Source organism: Ceratotherium simum, chromosome 8 (assembly GCF_057802395.1).
Source record: "Ceratotherium simum simum isolate JZ-2026a chromosome 8, ASM5780239v1, whole genome shotgun sequence".
NCBI lineage: Eukaryota > Metazoa > Chordata > Mammalia > Perissodactyla > Rhinocerotidae > Ceratotherium > Ceratotherium simum.
Window position 1 is genome coordinate 63,694,109 of NC_141907.1, and position 19,435 is coordinate 63,713,543.

The 19,435-nt window shown below is 40.5% G+C and overlaps 1 protein-coding gene across 7 annotated transcripts in view; it reads left to right on the top strand.

Annotated features, from left to right (window-relative positions):
- FRAS1 (Fraser extracellular matrix complex subunit 1) overlaps nucleotides 1–19,435 on the top strand; it is a 425,899-nt gene that overhangs the window by 170,776 nt on the left and 235,688 nt on the right. For all 7 annotated transcript variants that reach the window (XM_087434473.1, XM_087434474.1, XM_014787828.2 and 4 more), the window contains exons 5-9: nucleotides 3,438–3,597; nucleotides 5,296–5,429; nucleotides 13,755–13,838; nucleotides 15,476–15,577; nucleotides 16,154–16,345. In XM_087434473.1, coding sequence (XP_087290599.1) covers nucleotides 3,438–3,597; nucleotides 5,296–5,429; nucleotides 13,755–13,838; nucleotides 15,476–15,577; nucleotides 16,154–16,345 — 672 coding nt within the window. The remainder of the gene's footprint in view (nucleotides 1–3,437; nucleotides 3,598–5,295; nucleotides 5,430–13,754; nucleotides 13,839–15,475; nucleotides 15,578–16,153; nucleotides 16,346–19,435) is intronic.

The following is a 19,435-nucleotide window of genomic DNA, read 5'->3' on the forward strand; positions in this document are numbered from 1 at the left end:
ATGAATAGATAAATAATAGATAGACATAGATATATGTTTTTACATAATTGTAATTATACTGTGTATACAGTTTATATATTGCTTTTTCACATAGCATTATGTTGTGAATAGTTCCTAGCATACTCTTGGAGAACGTGATTTCCTATTGTTAGGCATTTGGGTAGCTTCCAATTTTCTCTAAAATATTTCAATTTCACTATAAAGAACAGTGAGATGAAATTCCTTGTATTTAAACTTTTTTGTGTATCATTGATCATTTTCTTCAGATAACTTCTTAAAAGTGAAATTAACAGGTCAAAGCATCTAAAGATTTTGAATATTGAAGCAGTGACATCTGTGGTTATTAAAATTCAATTTTACGTTGTCTGTGTCTAATGATAAATCCAGTGGGAATATCACGGATGGTACGGCCTCTTTTCAAGTATGGTTACCTTGGGTAGCCCCACTGGGCTGTTGTTCCAGGTGCCAGCGTGAGGGAAGGCTTTGTGAAGGAGGATCCCACTCCACTGTGGCTTCACCAGCACCAGCACTATGAATTCTACATTCTTCCCATATTTGATATTAAGAAATATTATCCAATTTTATTTTAATTAATATTTCTTTGCAATTAATAAATTTGAATATTCTATAAGTTTATTGCTATTTTCTCCATTGGGATTCTTTTTCCTTATTGCTTGTAAATGCTTTTATATATTATTAGGGTTTAGTTCTGATTAATATAATTTGCAGTTTTTTAAATCAGTTTGTCATTTGCCTTTTAATTTTGTTTATAATGTATTTTTGACAGACTTTAAAAATTTTAACTCATCAGAAGCTATCAATTTTTCTCTTATACTTTCTTCACTTGCTTTTATGCTTAGGCTTTTCAAAGCATTTGCCCCCTGTCTTTTATTAGCCAGCAGTTTATTAGCAAGTTGTGGACTTGCCCATCTATATGCTGTACTAAATTTGAAATTTTATATTTAGTTAGAGCAGAAGTAAACATTGATAGGAGAGGACTTGGCCTTGGCAACCACGTCCATTCCTACCATCGCAGTTGGCGCATAAGTGTGAAAATGAGGAAGGCCATGAGCTCATGCAGTGGAAAGAGGGGAGAGGACTGAGCATCTCCTACCTGCCACTCTCCTTGCTGGTTCTTTAGCTACCTCATTTAACCTTTTAATAACCCAGTGAAGGAGATGTTGTCATATCATTCAGTTTGTTAGACCAGGAAGCTGAAATTTAGAAAGATTAGTCCCTCACCCATAGTCCCCAAGGCAGGGAAGGCTGAGCTGGGATCTGAGAATGTGCATGTGTCCAAGGAAATCCTTGGTTTGTCCAACTCAGTGCATACTCGCATTATTGCCCTCTTGTGCTCCCAATGAGTCCATCTAAGGAAAGTGATCATGATAGTAAGATGAAGACTTGGTTCCCACATAATTGGATGATGTGACTACCTATTACTATCGTTGTTACAATAATAGCACGGGTTATTAGTAATTCCAAAATGTCAGACTTGGCGTGCTTGTAACCTGGCAGCAATTTGCAGAATAAAGGGGTACTGACCTGCTTAGGTAAGACAGAGTTCTTTTGTGTTTGAGAGAGAGGAATAATTATTCTGGATGCTGGCTTGAGGAGAAGCAAGAGGATGTTTATTTTCTATGCTTCTCAATGACACAGTTGTAATCTCCAGATTATGTTTAGCTGATTGAGCACTTGGAATGTGTGATGTTTTTAATAGAAGTCTATATATGATTCGTGCTGAATCAGATATCATCATATGCCACATTTAATAGAGGCAAAAGAAAGCAGGTTTCAATATTGAAGCAAATGTTATAGCAGGAAAACTTTATTCATTAAGATAATTTTTTTCCTACATCTTTTAAAAGGCCACCATTATTCCATTCTGCAATTGAGAACATATTTTGACAGCTATTTCCTAAGCAATCAGCATATTTTTAGCTTTTTACATTCAGGGTTCATCCCCCTCTCACTCTGCATCACAGCTGAGACTGGTTCATTTAGATACTTTGGTACTCAGTAAATCATATAACTCAAAACATGAATCTGTTATATCACTGATACAATGCTAGCTTTGGGGACATTGTAAGGAACATTCTGTGTGTGTGGATGGGCACCCTCACCGGGAATGAGTTGGCTCTGCAGTTTGTGGGAGAACTGGATGGAGCAGGTGCCTCCTGCTGGCTGTCACCCTTTCCCCAGGACCATGAGATCATTTAAACAGGAGAGAGATTTAGAGAGAAAGAGAGAGAGAGAGAGAGAGAGGGAGGGAGGGAGGGAGAGAGAGGGCCAGCTCGTGAATAGGGGAACTAAACAGGGTAAAAAGTAAAGGCACAAACAAACAAACAAACAGGATCAGAGTGAGAACTATTGAAAATAATATAACCATTAGAAAGAATTCAGTAGATATATGTGTATGTGTGTGGATTTTACTTTGGGCTTTATAGAATTTTTTAAATAATGAGATTGTGTTAATTTTTATTTTCTTTTTGTGTTTTTATGAAATTTTCAAATATAAATCTTAGGAATAATAAAAAGAAAAGTCAATTTTTTTAAATTGAGGTCACACTGGTTTATAAAATTATATAAATTTCAGGTGAACATCATTGTATTTTGACTTCTGTGTAGATTACATCATGTTCACCACCAAAAGTCTAGTTTCCATATGTCACCATACACATGAGCCCCTTCACCCTTTTCACCCTCTCCCCACCCCACTTCCTCTCTGGTAACCACCAATCTGTTCTCCGTATCTATGTGTTTGTTTATCTTCCACATATGAGTGAAATCATACAGTATTTGTCTTTCTCCAGCTGACGTATTTTACTTAGCATAATACCCTCAAGCTCCATCCATGTTGTTGCAAATGGCGAGGTTTCATCTTTTTTATGGCTGAGTAGTATTCCATTGTATGTATGTATATATACATAATACACACACACACACACACACACACCCCACATCTTAAAAGTCAATTTTTCAATTTTTTTAATTTATTTGTTTTTTTTGTAAGGAAGATTAGCCCTGAGCTAACATCTATTGCCAATCCTTCTCTTTTTGCTGAGAAAGATTGGCCCGGGGCTAACATCCGTGCCCATCTTCCTCTACTTTGTATGGGACGCTGCCACAGCATGCCTTGATAAGCGGTGTGTAGGTCCGCGCCTGGGATCCAAACCTGTGAACCCTGGGCCACCCAAGTGGAGCGCGCAAACTTAATTGCTATGCCACTGCGCCAGCCCTAAAAGTCAATTTTTTAATTGGTCTCTGACTTGGAACATTGCAAACCCTGGTCTCAGCCTTGCAAGCCTAGAACCTTCTTCCACCTTTCCTGAGCTCCATCTTTCATTTGTTTCAGAGAAGGTTTGTTTCTGTTTGGTCAAGTGAAAGCCTATATTCTGGAAATAACCTTCTTTTTCTTTTTTTTTCCTAACACACAGCATGGGACAGCGTGGGTCTCATCCCCGTGTAGTGTGTGCTCTTGCACTCATGGGGAAGTCCGATGCACTCCGCAACAGTGCCCACCACTGTTGTGTGGACACCAGGAGCTGGAATTCATCCCTGAAGGAAGCTGCTGCCCAGTCTGTGTGGGCCCTGGGAGTGAGTACGGGCTTGTAGAAAGACACCCTCTTTGCCTTTGAGGTTTACCTTGTGACATCCCAACTCTTCTCTTTCTTGCTGAGTGTGGCTCAAAGATCCCTAATCCCATTCCTTACTGGAACCAAGATGTAGCTTTGCGCTTGGCAGAAAGCAGTGTTGCAGAGTGAGGCTGGAACAAACCTTTAAGCTCCATTCCAAACTTGGGATTCTGCGACTCTCTGATTTATTTATTTTGCCTTGGCCAGATGCATCCCTCTGCATTCATAGCTCCTGAGAAGGAAAGGGAGGAGGGACAAGATTCTTTGATATGATTCCATAAGGTCAAGGTAGTTCCTCGTGCCTCTTGGCAGAGAGAAGAATGAACAAGTCACTTCTCCATGTCGTATCGCTGGCACTAATTCTGCCGGCTGGTCTTTGAGATGACATAACGTCTTTCTCCAAGAGACGTGGAGCAGGAAGCATGTATTTCACTTATTTTTATTGTGTCTTCCCTGTGGAGATTATGCCTGCCTACAGACCGAGGCAAAGTTCAGCAAGCCAGGGGCACACTTCTGGCCCTCTCCTTGGAATCCACACTTGGTGCAAGTACTCCTCTTATTACATTTTAGGGATATATGTCCCCTTCCGTTTTTATAACTAAGTAGTATATACTTCATGATAAAAACAAATTATTGTCATTGCTGCATTATGTTCTCTCTTGGCATATAATAGCTAAAATTCTTCTTTTATTTAATGGCACCTAGAAGCTATAATCTGTTCTTGCCGTTTCCCTTTAAAAAGCCTCCTGGTTTCTTTCTGATCCCCAGTTATCCTGGAGAATGGCCATCCTTTACCCTGGAGAACCATTCCAGGGATTAAAAAGTATGCGTAGGAAATGATGAGAGTGGAATGCTTGCCTTGTGCATTTCAGATGTCAGCCACCAGAAAGGGACTGACAGCTACTTTGGGCTGCATAACCCTGCAAGTAAAAATATTTGAACAACAGAGGCTAAGAGTGGGTGTCTGAGTTTGTGGGATCCTCTCCTACGTTTTAGGAAGCTTTCTTGTTGGCCCTCCATGAGGAAGACATTAGGAGCATTTTGCCTGGAGAGATTGGAGGATCAAGCCAGGGCCTGCTCCATAATTTGCTGGGTGCAAAATTAAAATGCAGGGCCCCTTGTGCAAAAAAAAGGGAGGAAAAAAAGCTTCTTTTCTTCTGTGGTCTTTCTCAACCTGTCATGTTTTTAATTTGCTATTTAATGTCACACGCCCTCAGGCAGGGGGATACTTGCAGGGTGGGTGGAGACCCCCACAGGCACCCAGAGCACATGCATCTGCTGGCATCCGCATCCAGGTTCCTGCTGTGGGTGGAGGGTAGCAGTGCTCACCTGGTGCAGATTGGGGAGCAGGAGGCTGAGAACCCATCTGAGGGAGGCAAGGAGGCAGCGGGAGGTGGGACCCTGCGTGAGCCAAGACTCGAAACCCCCACCACACGCTACATTGTGTCACTCAACTTCACTTACAGAACTCAGAGAGAAAGTCTCTAAGAACTCCATGCAACGACTGCAGGGTATTAACTCGCAAGCATGGGCCCCCTACTCTGCGCTAGACCCCCAATCACGAGGCCCTGTGTAACTGCTCTGGCCACACATCCGTGCAGTCAGCTCTGGGATCGGCAAGTGCCTTCCCCCAGTAATCCTTATTTCTCTCACTTTCCAGAACCCTGTTCCTACGAAGGCCGTGTGTTTCAGGATGGGGAGGACTGGCCCTTGAGTCGGTGTGCCAAATGTGTGTGTAGAAATGGGATCGCCCAGTGCTTCACAGCCCAGTGTCAGCCTCTGTTTTGTAACCAGGTAAGGAAGACAGCCTCAGAGTGGATCCTTCATAGACTGTTGACTTCACTGTTCAGGAACTTGGAGTCCCTTCTGAGACTATGTCAGGCAGGCCTCGGAAGTACTATGAACAGGATGCAAAGGCTGTTTTGTTTTCCTTATACTTTTGAAGACCACCCCTGAGACGTTTCTTTTACCCTTAGAAGCTACAGATAGGTCTAATTACCAGCCGTTTAGGCTAATTGTTACATAATGAAACGGAGCCTTGAGGGTATACACAGAGAAGCCGCCAGCTCCAATTGCAGATGTTCCAAAGGTGTCAAGCGAAACATCTGGAAAATTTAGTAATATAATCAGGCTTGTTATTGTTTTTCAAAGTTTAGCTATAGTCTGGTTTTTAAAGACATATACATGTCTTTGAACATGATTATCCAGATGTTCACTATTTAATTCTTGTAAGATAAGGACTCAAATTATTGAAGGATTTTCTCTGAGGAGGATTAAAGTAGTAGAATCTTGTTCTTCCCTTAAAGCTGGTCTGATTTTCAAACACTAGGCTTTTCATGAAAATTGAGAAGAGAAACTCAATTGCAAATACATGTGATATACATGGTATTTCATAGTTTTTTGCTCTTCCAGAGGCTCCTATGGATGTTCCTTGGCAGTTGACAGATAACTATGAAAGAAGTTTGCCTCCAGTGGAAAAATAGCTCATTTTTGATCTAAGGAAAAGCTGGAAGCCAGCATTCAGTTGATACAGAGCAGTACTTTGTGTCAAATAAAACAAAATCAATAACATGGCATATTGTGACAATTGGGCAATATTTCTAAAGGCAGACAAAAGGCAATTAGACAAGAAATGCTAAATGCCAAATAAAGGGAAAATGTATCTAACTGAAAGACTAGATTGTATTACCCACACTACAGCAACTACTGCGCTCCTGTCACACTTCCCAATTCATCACAGTCTTGTCCTGGCTTTAAGATTACAAATGAACTTCTGGGTAGAGCTGTACAATATCTCACATTTGCAGGACACTGTGGTGTTGGGGCATTTTGATTTACACATTCCAGGATTTAGTCCCCTTGTGTGTGAAGGGTAATTAAGCAGTGTGCCACCATTCTGGTAAGGGAGGTGGGAGGAGGAATGGAGGAAACACCTCATTGTGAACCTTCTGCTTTAAATCTTTAGAAACTTAACCACGGACTGCATATTAGGGGGTTAGATATTAGAATAATTGAAAGTACTAGTTCCTAATTATATAATTAAAACATTAAATATAAATTCTAGCTTCAAACAGTATTCACTTATACAGTCACACATTGCTTAACAATGGAGATAAATTTTGAGATATGTGTCGTTAGGCGGTTTTGTTCTTGTGCAAACATCACAGGGTATACTTACACAAACCTAGATGGTAGAGCCTACTACACACCTAGGCTGTGTGGTATAGCCCATTGGTCCTAGGCTACAAACCTGTACAGCATGTTACTGTACTGAATACTTTAGGCAATTGTAATACAATGGTAAGTATTTGTGTATCTAAACATATCTAATCATAGAAAAGGTACAGTAAAAATATGGTATAAAAGATAAAAAATGGTACCCCTGTATCGGGCACTTACATGAATGGAGCTTGCTGGACTGGAAGTTGCTCTGGGTGAGTCAGTGAGTGAGTGGTGAGTGAATGTGAAGGCCTAGGACATTACTGGACACTAGAGTAGACTTTATAAACACTGTACGCTTAGGCTACACTAAATTCATAAAAAATATTTTTCTTTCTTCAAAATAAATTAACCTTAGCTTACTGTAACTTTTTTACTTCATAAACTTTTAAGTTGTTTTTAACTTTTTGATTCTTTTGTGCTAACACTTAGCTTAAAACACACACGTTGTACAGCTATGTAGAAATATTTTCTTTCTTTATATCCTTATTCTATAAGCTTTTATCTATTTTTAAATATATATGTATATTTTTACTTTTTAAACTTTTTTGTTAAAAATGAAGACACAAACACACACATTAGCCTAGGCCCACACAGGGTCGGGGTCATCAATGTCACGGTCTTCCACCTTCACATCTTGTCCCACTGGAAGGTCTTCAGGGGCAATAACATGCATGGAGCTGTTATCTCCTATGATAACAAAGCCTTCTTCTGGAATACCTTCTGGAGGACCTGACTGAGGCTCTTCATGAGGAGGTGTCACTCTTTTCAGAAATGTCCATGGTGGTTTGCTTGTAAGCAGATAATCCACCATGAACATTCCTCCCTATTAATGAAAACCTTTTGGTGTTGGGGTCCATGTTTTCAGACTTTTTAAGGAGCTTCTTGAGGTCTGCAAAAGCTTCTGCTAAACCCTTCACTGTGAATTTTCTTGGAGTTTTTTTTTCCTTCTCTTGCTATTTCGTTTTCTCTTGCCTCTTCTTCGGCTGTGTGATGTTACAACGGCTACAACATCATTGATGATAGGAATTTTTCAGCTCCATTACAGTCTTATGGGACCACTGTTGTTTATGCAGTCTGTAGTTGACCAAAAATCATTGTGTGGTGCATGACTGTAGTTTGCATTGATTAATTAAAAAGATGAAATTTGATACTGTACTATGTAAGCATTCTGAAGTCTTGGAAACAGATTGATTTTAAATCACTCTTACATCAAGTCTACATTTTTGCCCTGACATATTTTAACAAAACCAACTGTCAGATTATTTAGAACCATTTTTCTTGATTTAATATCACTGTTAAATATTGGATGTTCTGATGATGTAAAGGGTGCTATAGAATTAGCACTTTTGATGGAAACATTATCACTATCACCACATTTTAGGCATTTATTATGGGCCAGTTATTAATTTTAATTTTGTAATTTGTAATTCTTTGTAATTTATAATTCTTGTAATGCTTTGTAATTCTCATAACCACCCTATGAAGTAGGAGCTATTATTATCATCCTCATTTTACGGAAAATAAAACTGAGGTACAGAGGGTTAAGTAACTTGCTCAAGGTACCACGGTTAGGAAGTGTCAGTGCCTCTAACCTAGGCAATTCTATATCAGAACCTAAACAGACCACACCTGAGTCATATTTTTAACCATTATGTTATATTGCCTCCCAAAATGATGAGTTACATAGCATTTACGTATAATAATAATCACAATAACAATAGTTGCTAACATTATTGAGCATGATTGCAAGTATTTTATATGCATCCATTCATTAAATATTAAAAAAACACAGGTTCATCAGAAGAAATATGTTTCCAGGTTTTGAGCTCCAGAAAAATTTGATTTTTAGTATAAAGGTTTTTTAATTGTGAAAGGAATCTATACTCATTATGGAAAGTTTGGATAAGGCAGAAAAGCAGAAAAGAAAATGATTATCTGTATTTCTACCATTCAAAAAGACCACGAGGGGCCGGCCCGGTGGTATAGTGGTCAAGTTCACGTGCTCTGCTTCAGTGGCCTGGGGTTTGCAGGTTCAGATCCCAGGCGCAGACCTACGCAACACTCCTCAAGCCATGCTGTGGCGGCATCCCATATACAAAATAGAGGAAGATGGGCACAGATGTTAGCTCAGGGCTGATCTTCCTCACCAAAAAAAAGAAAAAAGACCACGAAAGAATTTATTTTTTTTTGTAGTTCATTCCAGTTTTTTGGGAGGCAAATGTAGATATATTTGTTTGTTTGCATAGTTGTAATCACATTTTAGAAGTTGGTGATAATCTCTGACAAAAGGAGAAATTCCTTATGTTTAAATAAGGGGTTGTTCCCTTAATGAGGGATGTAAATTCATACTGAAATTTCTTGCTTTCAACTTTTGTCCAGATGTGTTGTGAACAGAGCCCTAACCCATCTACATTTTTTATAGGCTTATTAAAATGATCTGTTCAGTCTGATGAGGGTTGTTCCTGATATTACCAGCAGTTTTTTTAAGTACTACAAATTTCCCATATCCAATATTGATTAATCTGAGTAGGTTGAACTGCATCTTTGGATGTTTGTTCAAGAAAGATAGAAGATTGGTATGTATTCTGAGCCACTAAGTGTTTGAGAATTATTTTTATGTTACCATATACATGAAAGATAATTTAGAGGGGTCTAAAACTTGGGGCAATTATACTCTCTTCCCATCCCAATGCTAAAGACTCCTTTCCATTGAATTCCAGAATTTAGTGCCATGGAGGAGAAGTGTGAGGTCTGTCTGCTTTGTATTCCATTATATTTAGCTAGTTTTACTTTGTTGGATTCTTGCAGGATGTTTCTTTATCTTTATAATTCAAACATTTTCCAGGAAATTTCTAGGTGAGGTATCTTTTTGCATATTTTGCCTAGAATACTGTGAAGCCCTTTCAGCCTGTATTCCAGTTTTTGAAATGTTTTCTTCACTTATGGCTTTGATTAATCATATTCGTTCCAATTATCCTCATTTCTCCAGAAACACCTATGATTCCTAGATTGCTCCCCTCTCTTACCCCTCGTTATGAATCATGTTCTCTCTCATCATTTTTCGGTTTGTGTCTTTCCTCTGCATTATGGAGAGAGCTTCTTGAGTTTGGATTTACTACCACTAGTATTGATTTTAATTTGACAATTTCATTTTAATTTTCTTTTCATTCTTCTTTATTTCTCCTATCATTGGTTCATCTACTTTCTAATCCTAATGCTTATGCTTTCTTTATTGCTTCTTGCTTCTATTTAATAAAGACTGCATTTTCTTGCATGTTGCTGAATTTGCAAAATGGCTTTTAAATCTTTTCTTTTAGATCCCGTAGTGCATAGTATTCAGAAATCTGCTTTTTCTCTGAATCTTCAGAACATTGTTAGTTTTGCTTGCTCTTCAGGGTTTTTCCCCAAGTTCCTTTCTTTCTAGTTACTCATCCTTGGTCAAGAGAAGTCTGTCCATACCCGCTGCTTGAAAGCTGCAAGGGTAAGTGGCCTGCCCTTGGCTAATTCCCCTTATTGGATCCATGGTCAGATGCTAAGAAATGTGCATGTTTCCTCATCCAAGGGTCCAGTAGATTTTCTTTTAGTGTAGCTCTATTGTACTGAGATCAGATCTTTTCCTATTTCCACTGCCCAACCCTCTTACATTCTGAATATATGAAACAAAAAACTATAAGGCCCAGTTTGCACCGCTGCAAGGGCTCTTGTCATCTCTCTCAGTGACTGTGTGCTTTATATTTGGGGCATCCTCCTTCCCCACAGCTTTTTATCACTCCCTCTACCTCCCCCAACACACATACTTTTTTTTTACATTATGAACTCTGACTAGATATAGAAAGAAAGACATTGAGGGAGGTGAACAGCTAGGGCTGGCACTCTGACTGCCTCAAACAGCAGCCGCCACACACTGGAGGGATAAAGGCAATGCTGTGATTGATATAGGAAGGCAGAGAGTTGGGAAAAAATGATGGTTCTTATTTTTATTTAGGTTTACACAGCAAAGAAAGGCCACAGAATGTCTTATGGTCAGTGGGACTTCCTCTTGGCAATGGCAAGAGTTTGGCTGTTCTACTTTTTGGTGGTATAATTTTTATCTCTTTATATGTCTTCAGAGGTATCATAGTGGGAAAATATTTTATCAAGAGCTGTTAGCCATAATTCACCGTACACTTCTTTATCACAAGTATTTTTATTTAAGGAATATGAAAAACCATAATTAAATATATCCTTAATGGTAGTCCTACCCAAAATTATAATGACGGTAATCATATTTTTTTGTACTGAACTCCTGTGATTAATGAGGGTACCATATTAGACCTGGGGTTGGCAGATTTTTCTGTAAAGAGCCAGATTGTCAATATTTTCAGCTTTGTGTGCGATATAGTTGGAATAACTACTCAACTCTGCTGTTGTAGCACAAAAACAGCCATAGATAAAATGTAAATGGATGGTTGTGGCTGTGTTCCTATAAAAGTTTATAAAACAGGTGGTGGGCTGAATTTGGTCCACGGTCCATAGTTTTCTGGCCCTGTATAGACTATACATTTGGAAGGGTAAATCTACATAGACCAGAATGATAGGATTTAGTGTATGATAGCAACAAAAATGCACTGTTAGTCTTTCCCATTTCTCTGACCCACCTCGCTGCTTGCTTTTTTTTACCTGTCTCGCAAGTCCTGCTTACAGAGCACCAGTCCAGCTGGGATCTGAACTCTTAATCATGGGGTTAGTTCTCTCATATCCTGGATATTTTCTCTTTAAATGCTTTTCCTTCCTGCCCTTATTTGTCTATATTTGTGAATAAAGATTCTGTTTCTGTCAAAATAAAATATATTAATTAGGTATTGCCAATAAGAAGGTGATTTCCTTGTACCAACCTCCATACCAGTAATGCCTCCCTCTTCCACACTCTCGAGTTGACTCTGCTACTGTACTTGGGTCTAGTCCATGCTGGTTAAGAAAGATTGACACTAACTCTATATTTCTATTCAAGATTTGTGATCATGACATTTGTTCCCTGTTTACTTAACATTGTATAAGTGCATTTGTTTACTTTAATAACCTTACCAAATAGTGTGACATCAAATATACCTTTGTTTTACTTCCTCACTGAAATTTCACTAAGCTGAAAAGTTTTGAGGTCAAGAAATGCTCAATGATTTCAATGCATGTCAAATTTTTATACATCAATTAAACATCACTGGTCATAATATTTTGCATATAGAATCATAAAGAAATAAAATAACCTAAAGCAGAGAAAACAGTTTTCAGTTTAGTTCCAGTGATTCAGGTGTTTGAAATAAATCCCTATTAGATAGTTGCACATTAATCTAACTGATCATATATAATTGGATTAAAGAATGACTGAAGTATGACTGGAACTTTCCATGAAAATCCCCCTACCCCAAGTACATTGGCCTTCTTTTTCTTGCAGAATCAATACCAGAGCAACTGTGATAATAAAATCTATTTTCTGCTTCTCATAAAAGAAAGGGAAGAGAGCTGTTTGGGAGATATCTTCTATGTAAGATCTACTACTTCTTAGTCATTGAAACTTGGTTTATTCTTTTTTTTTTTTTTATTTTTTATTTATTTATGTTTCCCCCCAAAGCCCCAGCAGATAGTTGTATGTCACAGCTGCGCATCCTTGCTGTATGTGGGACGCGGCCTCAGCATGGCCAGAGAAGCGGTGCATCGGTGCGCGCCCGGGATCCGAACCCCGGCCGCCAGCAGCAAAGCGCACGCACTTAACCGCTCAGCCATGGCGCTGGCCCCGATACTTGGTTTATTCTAACCCTCCTTCTCCTGGCTTTAATTCGTCCACCTGCCTGCCATTCAAAAGGCTGTAGGGATAAGTCAAAGTGAGAGGTTGACTCTGGCATTAATGAGGAGACATTGCTGTGAGAATTCTTGAGGCAGCAGAGACAAATGGTCTGATGTCCTGGGGGTAGGAGTGGGGTGGTAGAGGTGAGAATGTAGAGACAGAGCAGTGGGGGGGGCTCTTTGGGCATTTGGTCTCTGTCACCTACATTTCTCTGCACTGGCTTATTCCCAGATATCTAGGGGTGTGATTGATCTTTTTTCATGTTAAGGACCTCCCCAATGCGTATATAGTCATGCGCCGCATAACGACGTTTCAGTCAATGACGGACCATGTGTACAACAGTGGTCCCATAAGATTAGTACCATATAGCCCCTAGATGTATAGTAACCTATACCATCTAGCTTTGTGTAACTACGCTCTATGACGTTTGCACAATGACGAAATCGCCTAATGACCCATTTCTTAGAACATATGTCCATTGTTAAGCAACACATGATGATATATAAATGTTCGTATTCACATAAAGATGCAAAAGAATAGTGAAGTAGCTTATCAGGGGAAGGTTACCTTCACTTTGAGTTTAGCATAACTCAGCAGGAGTATAAATATTCTTAATTGTTGGTGTGGTTGGTGCTCTGAAGTCCCATTGCCAACCATTTACCATTACCAGGTCAGCTGTATGACCTTGGGCAAGTCACACAATCTCTCTGGTCTTTAATTTTCTTGTTTGTAAAGCAGGATAAGAGCATCTACTTCATAAGGTCATGTAAAGCACTTAAAATAGTGCCTGGCAAACACTAAGTACTATTGTTATTATTATTGTTATGATTTGTGCTTTGTTCTTAGAAGACTATGGGACTTGAGGAATGTGCAAACTTCTTTAAGAGTCACACTGACTTTGGAAGTGCTAATTCTTATCAAAGCACCAGGTGACTAATAGATACTAAATAAGAGGAAATTGCTGTTTATGGATGCTTGAGGCATGTGATTGAGTTGGCTGTGAATGAAATTTTCCTACTGTTGTGGATTTTATTAATATCTCCTTTCGATACATTGTTCCTTTTGTGGGTGTTAAGGATGAAACTATAGTCCGAGTCCCTGGAAAGTGTTGCCCGCAGTGCTCTTCCCGATCCTGCTCTGCAGCTGGCCAAGTCTACGAGGTAACCTTTGATGTACCCCATAGAGGTGTCTCGACATCTGTTCTCACACATCTGCCCTCTGCCATTGCAACCACCATACCTCCCCACCCTCATGGCTAGGTCTTTGCCAGGATTAGTAACTGAGTACATAAATGGCTTCTTTCTTCTCTTCATAGAAAGTCTTTATGAAAAAATTAAATAAGAGGGGATTAGAAGTATAAAGGAATGTGTTGGCAAGCAGCGCCTGGTTCACAAACCTTGGTGAACTTACAGTTTACACATCTTGAAGGGAAAAAAGGACTATCATTGGTTACTCTCAGTTTATACTTAGGTTGGAGGCTCTGGGAATGTCTGTCTGCTTTAGTGGGATTTTATGCACTGACATCCTGCTGGGGGGAGACTTGAGAGAAGCTGGGGGTGGTGGAACCGCCAGACTTGAAAGTACTATTGAAGCAATCTAGATAACTGCCTAACACATAGTAGGCACCAAATAAAAACGAGTTCAACAAATTGAATGAATGAATATTCTGTCTTAGGAATGCCCAGCTGAGCCAAAAGAAGGTTGGTTACATTATTCAAAAGCAAAGAACATAAATAAATATAAAAAAAACCCCAACTGCTTTCCTTGCTTGCCAGCCACTCTAAGGAAGACTAAATGGAAATTGGGATTATGACTCTCAGTAGAGAATCTGGAACTGAGTGTTAGAGATGAGTGTCACAAATTCTAGATGAGTCACTTGAAGTCCTAATGAAAATAATTAATTGGGAAGGGATTTTTGTATATACCAAATCTGTGCTGTCCATTACAATAGCTGCATAGGTGCTAGATTAATTTCTCCTGGAAAAGATAGCCTCTATATCTATTATGGTGTTTTTGGCTCCAAGTAACAGAAATGTTCCTCTGAAAATGGCTAAAATGAAAACATTTATTATGTCATAAAACAAGAAGCCCAGAAGTAGGGCAGTTGCAGGGTTGATCAATTCAGGTCTCGATGTCATCAAGGATCTAAGCTTTTTTTGGATCTTTCCACCCTGCCATCGTTAGCATGTTGGCATTTGCTTTCTGTCTTGTCCTCTCAGGTCCCCAAGGTGGCTTCCTCAGCTCCAGGCAGCTCATCCTCACACAATCATTACTGAAGGCTGGTGGAAGAAAGGGGTGGGCTTTTCTGCTCTTATGGGGGAGAAGAGTCTTTTCCTTGACCTCTGCTGCTCTAGCAAACTTCCCAAGGTCTCCTTGGTTAAGATTGAGACACTGTCCATGCCCTAGCTGCAAGGGAAGCTGGGAAAGTGAGTATGTGGCAGTGATTGATGGGTCTCCTGACAAGGAAGAAGAATCAAATAATGGCCATTGATGAGCCAGCAAACAGGGTCTTCCTAGTCGTCTCGATGTTCCAGACCCTCTATGTGCCTGGCAAGGAGCAGGCTCTCAACACTTCTGTGGAGTGAATATAATTGAATTAAAATGAATCCAAATTTCCCTTTGGACATTTATTGACTTTTTTCTTAGAGGCTGTTGCTGCCTAGATGATTTTTCTCAGGAGTACGTTCAATATGGCTCCATTAATAATGTAATAAAAAATTGTGTGTCTTATGTGCCTGTGTTTCTATCTGAAGTATGTGACATTTGATTTTCTGCTTTTTTTCCTTTCTTTACTCAGCATGGTGAACAGTGGACCGAAAATGCCTGCACCATGTGTGTATGTGACCGGGGTGAGGTCAGGTGCCACAAACAGGCCTGCCCTCCATTAAGATGCGAAAAGGTATTTGAGAGCGAATAGCTTGATTTTTCGAAGCTTCATTCTGAGTCCATTAAGAAATGCATTTCTTAGTCCAGTGTGTCCTTTGAAGGAATCAAAAGTTTTATGATGTTCATGGGGCCAGCCCGGTGGCGCAAGCGGTTAAGTGCGCGCGCTCTGCTGCGGCGGCCCGGGGTTCGCTGGTTCGGATCCCGGGCGCGCACCGACGCACTGCTTGGCAAGCCATGCTGTGGCGGCATCCCATATAAAGTGGAGGAAGATGGGCACAGATGTTAGCCCAGGGCCGTCTTCCTCAGCAAAAAAAAGAGGAGGATTGGCGGATGTTAGCACAGGGCTGATCTCCTCACAAAAAAAAAAAAAAAGTTTTATGATGTTCAGAATATTGGATGAAGATATTGAAAGATCTGCTTCCAGGGAAAGGGGGTTGGGGTGGAGGGGAACTTGCCTCAGCTTGGTTAGGTGGGGGGCAAGAAGCAGCATACAATGTTGGCGTTTGACGTCCTTCTGCACCATTGGCTCGGATGTTTTCGCACTCTTCTGAGCACTGCCCTTCACCCACCGTTCTCTGTGTTTCCTCAGGGTCAGAGAAGGGCTCAGCATCATGGGGAATGCTGTGAGGAATGTGTGTCTTCTGCCGGAAGCTGCTTGCACAATGGGATTGTACGGTACCAGGATGAAATGTGGAAGGGCTCGGCCTGTGAGTTCTGCGTGTGTGACCGTGGCCAAGTGACCTGCAAGACTGCAGAGTGTGCCAAAGTGGAGTGTGCACAGGTACGAAGCAAAGGCGTTTCCTCACAGACTGTACCGCTCTCTCCAATGGGATCAGTGGTCCCTCACCTGTTCTTACTTCTTGGCAGCAGAGGGGATGGCCTGGTTGACGGCTCACATTTCAAGAAGCCTTTCAGCACAAAGATTCTATGGTGTAGAGTAAATGTCACTATTTGTTCAGACTGGCTTGGAACAGGCCTCTGGAGCTTTTAGCTCTCAGTGCATCTGGTCAGATTGGAAGCCTTGAGCCAGAGTCATGAAAGGGAAGGACATGATATGGGACATTAGCCTATCGGTCAGCACAGCTGGACCTCATTGCTGGTGGCCTGCCCAGCTCACTGGGGTTGTGAACCAGAGGTCCACAGGTGCTCCAGTGGCCTGGCTTCTGTAGCAGGCCCCACTGGCAGAGTTTAGCAGAAAGGAGAGCCAGCACCTAGGGGCTGCTCCTGTGGATTAGGAAAGAAAATAAAATGCTTTTTTTTGTTTTTATTTTTGTTTTTATTTTAAAGAGAGAGGGAGGGGGATCTCATAAATAATTAACTCTGTTGACTTCCGCTGTCTTCAGAATTTCTAGAGGCTTCTAACAAAGCAGCCTGTGTTTGAACTATAGACATATATTGTAGGGAAATTGCCTTTCTCTTCTTTGAACTCAGTTTTGAGCCATTGCAAAACAAATTGCTTTTGAAGTTTTCTCCTTCTCCCTCGCAGCTCCCGCCGCTCCCGTCCGCCCCACCAGTTTCCCTCAGGGTAGTGAACTTGAGTAGATGAGGGAGACTTGGACGATCTGAAGCACGAGGTGTCTGTGAAGGCATTTTTCTTTCTGGTTCTTCTCCCCCACATCTCAGCTCCTCTTCACACTGAGCCTACGGAGGAACAATCTTTCAAACAACGCTGTCAACGAAAGGGTTATTTTTCATTCTGTCTCCTACTTCTAAGTCTTGGCAGAGCTGAGACATATTTAGGTAAAGAGGGTCTTGCTTTTTGCAGATTTATTTCCCCCCACACACCTTTCCATTTCTTTTCTTTCTTTGTGTCAGGGGAGTCAGAATGGTTGGATGAAGATGAGAGAAACCCTCATCAGGGCCCTTTTCTTTCTCCCTCTCTCTTAGGTTGAGGCTGGGCTTCCTGACCTTGGCAGTCTGTTCAGAAGATGTTGGGTTATTTTCCAAGGTTTTAATTTGTCTAATATCCCAGGGTTTATGGAAAATGTGGCAGAGGTGATTCTGGTAGTGTGAGTCCTTTAGCCACTTACTTTCAATCAGGTCTAAACAAAGAGTCTCACACACAGAAAATAATTTGACCCACTATCCACAATGTTGATGTATTTCTAAGTCCTGCCTGTCTTCCATGACACCTACCTGTGGTGGCGTAAGCCAGGTCTTCTCTGTTCTCAGGAAAATGGGGAGAAACTGCTGAAGTCAGGGGAGAAGGCCTCGCTATTCTTCAAGTCACCCCATAGCACTTTCTCATCCCATTCTGGTTCTTCCTCCCACCCCCACCCAATCTTCTCTCTTATGCATTGAGGAGTTCTAATGCCTTTAGCCTATTTCTCCAGATCTTTAATCAACCAAATTGTTTTCTTCCAGATGACCTCCACATACCCAAATTTTGTTTTAAGGTACTGGGTTCTAAACTGGAAACACTACCAGAAGTGAAATTTTAACCAAAATTGAATCTTACATAAAATATCCCTTAGCCTTCTTTCTATGCCATACTTCTGTAAATAGCTCTGGTTAATGACCTTGTGAGAGCCTGGAGTACTAATTTCCTAACTTCTGCTTAGCTTGGAGATAAAAAGATAAATAAGACACAGTCTAATCTCAAGAGTTCCCAGGCTTTGGGGGAAGTCAGATCCATAAACAGAAATTATAATAGGCAGTGGCACCGATGACTATGGAAATATGAATGAAGTGCATTAGGAGCACCTGGAGAAAATGGCCAAGTGGAGTGGTGAAAATACGTTCTTGGTATTTTTATTCAGTTTGACCCTACTTTCTGTCTTTTCTAAAGTATCAAGGTCAATTGATTTCTAATCTTGGGTACCAAAGATGGATTAAAATGGTGCAACTTCACCATTGGAATAATGATCACATTGGTTGTTGACAGCAGTGTGCTGAATAGCATTGAAACCACCATACAAGTTTTCTTTGTTAAAAAAAAGGAGTAAATGACATGACCGTTGGCTTTGACATTTCAAAACAAATCCATAGACATTGAAACATAAATAAATCAACAGTAGAATAGCACAATATAATGATTTCCCTGTTTCTATATTTAGTGTTATCTTTGAACATGAATTCAGTTGAAGAAGTCAATTTACCTTTTTTTTTAAACCGACCTTGCGTTCACATATGAGGCATAAAATGGTGGGGGGATTAAAACTTGTAGCAAAATGCAGGGAGGAGGGTAGGCATGCCGTAAACATGAAGTGCCTTTCCCTTCTCCAGTAGAGGAAAATTCCCTCAGAAGAGTGTTTCCTTTTCAGATGGGCAGGTTAGCGGAATCATAGTCTTTGGTCTGGTGGAGGGATGCTGGTGTGATTCAGTGGGGAGGGGTTAGCAGATTCCACCTGGCCTAGGCAGCACAATCCTCTTAAAAAGGAAAGAGTTAGTTTTGTTTTATAAAGCAGTTTTTCTCAAAGCAAAAGTCAAATGCTAATTGGAGCAAGCTCCCCGCCGCAGCGCACTGATGCAGTTTGGGGCATCCAGACCTCTTCTGTAAATAGCAGATCTATTTAGAACTTCCTACCTCACCAAAACTGGATCCTTGTTCCCCAGGAGCAGGGCTCACTGGTATTTCCAGTAGCATTTGAAGACTCAGAACAGCCGCCTTCTTTGTCTTATCAGGCTGAGGCAGGCTCCTTGTTGGGTTTTGTCTGTAGGTGTTGTAGTGGGCATTCCAGCATCTCTCATGCATTCTGTCTTTAACAGAAGTACAAATACTCTGTCATGTTTCAAAACATTGTTTTAAGTGACTTGGAGTACATGTATATAAACCCCTTTATATGCTTTGAGAGCAAATTGCACTGTTTCTGGGTTAGGCCTTCACTTCGAGCTGATGTCACATTTCTGCAAAACAATTTATATGTAAATA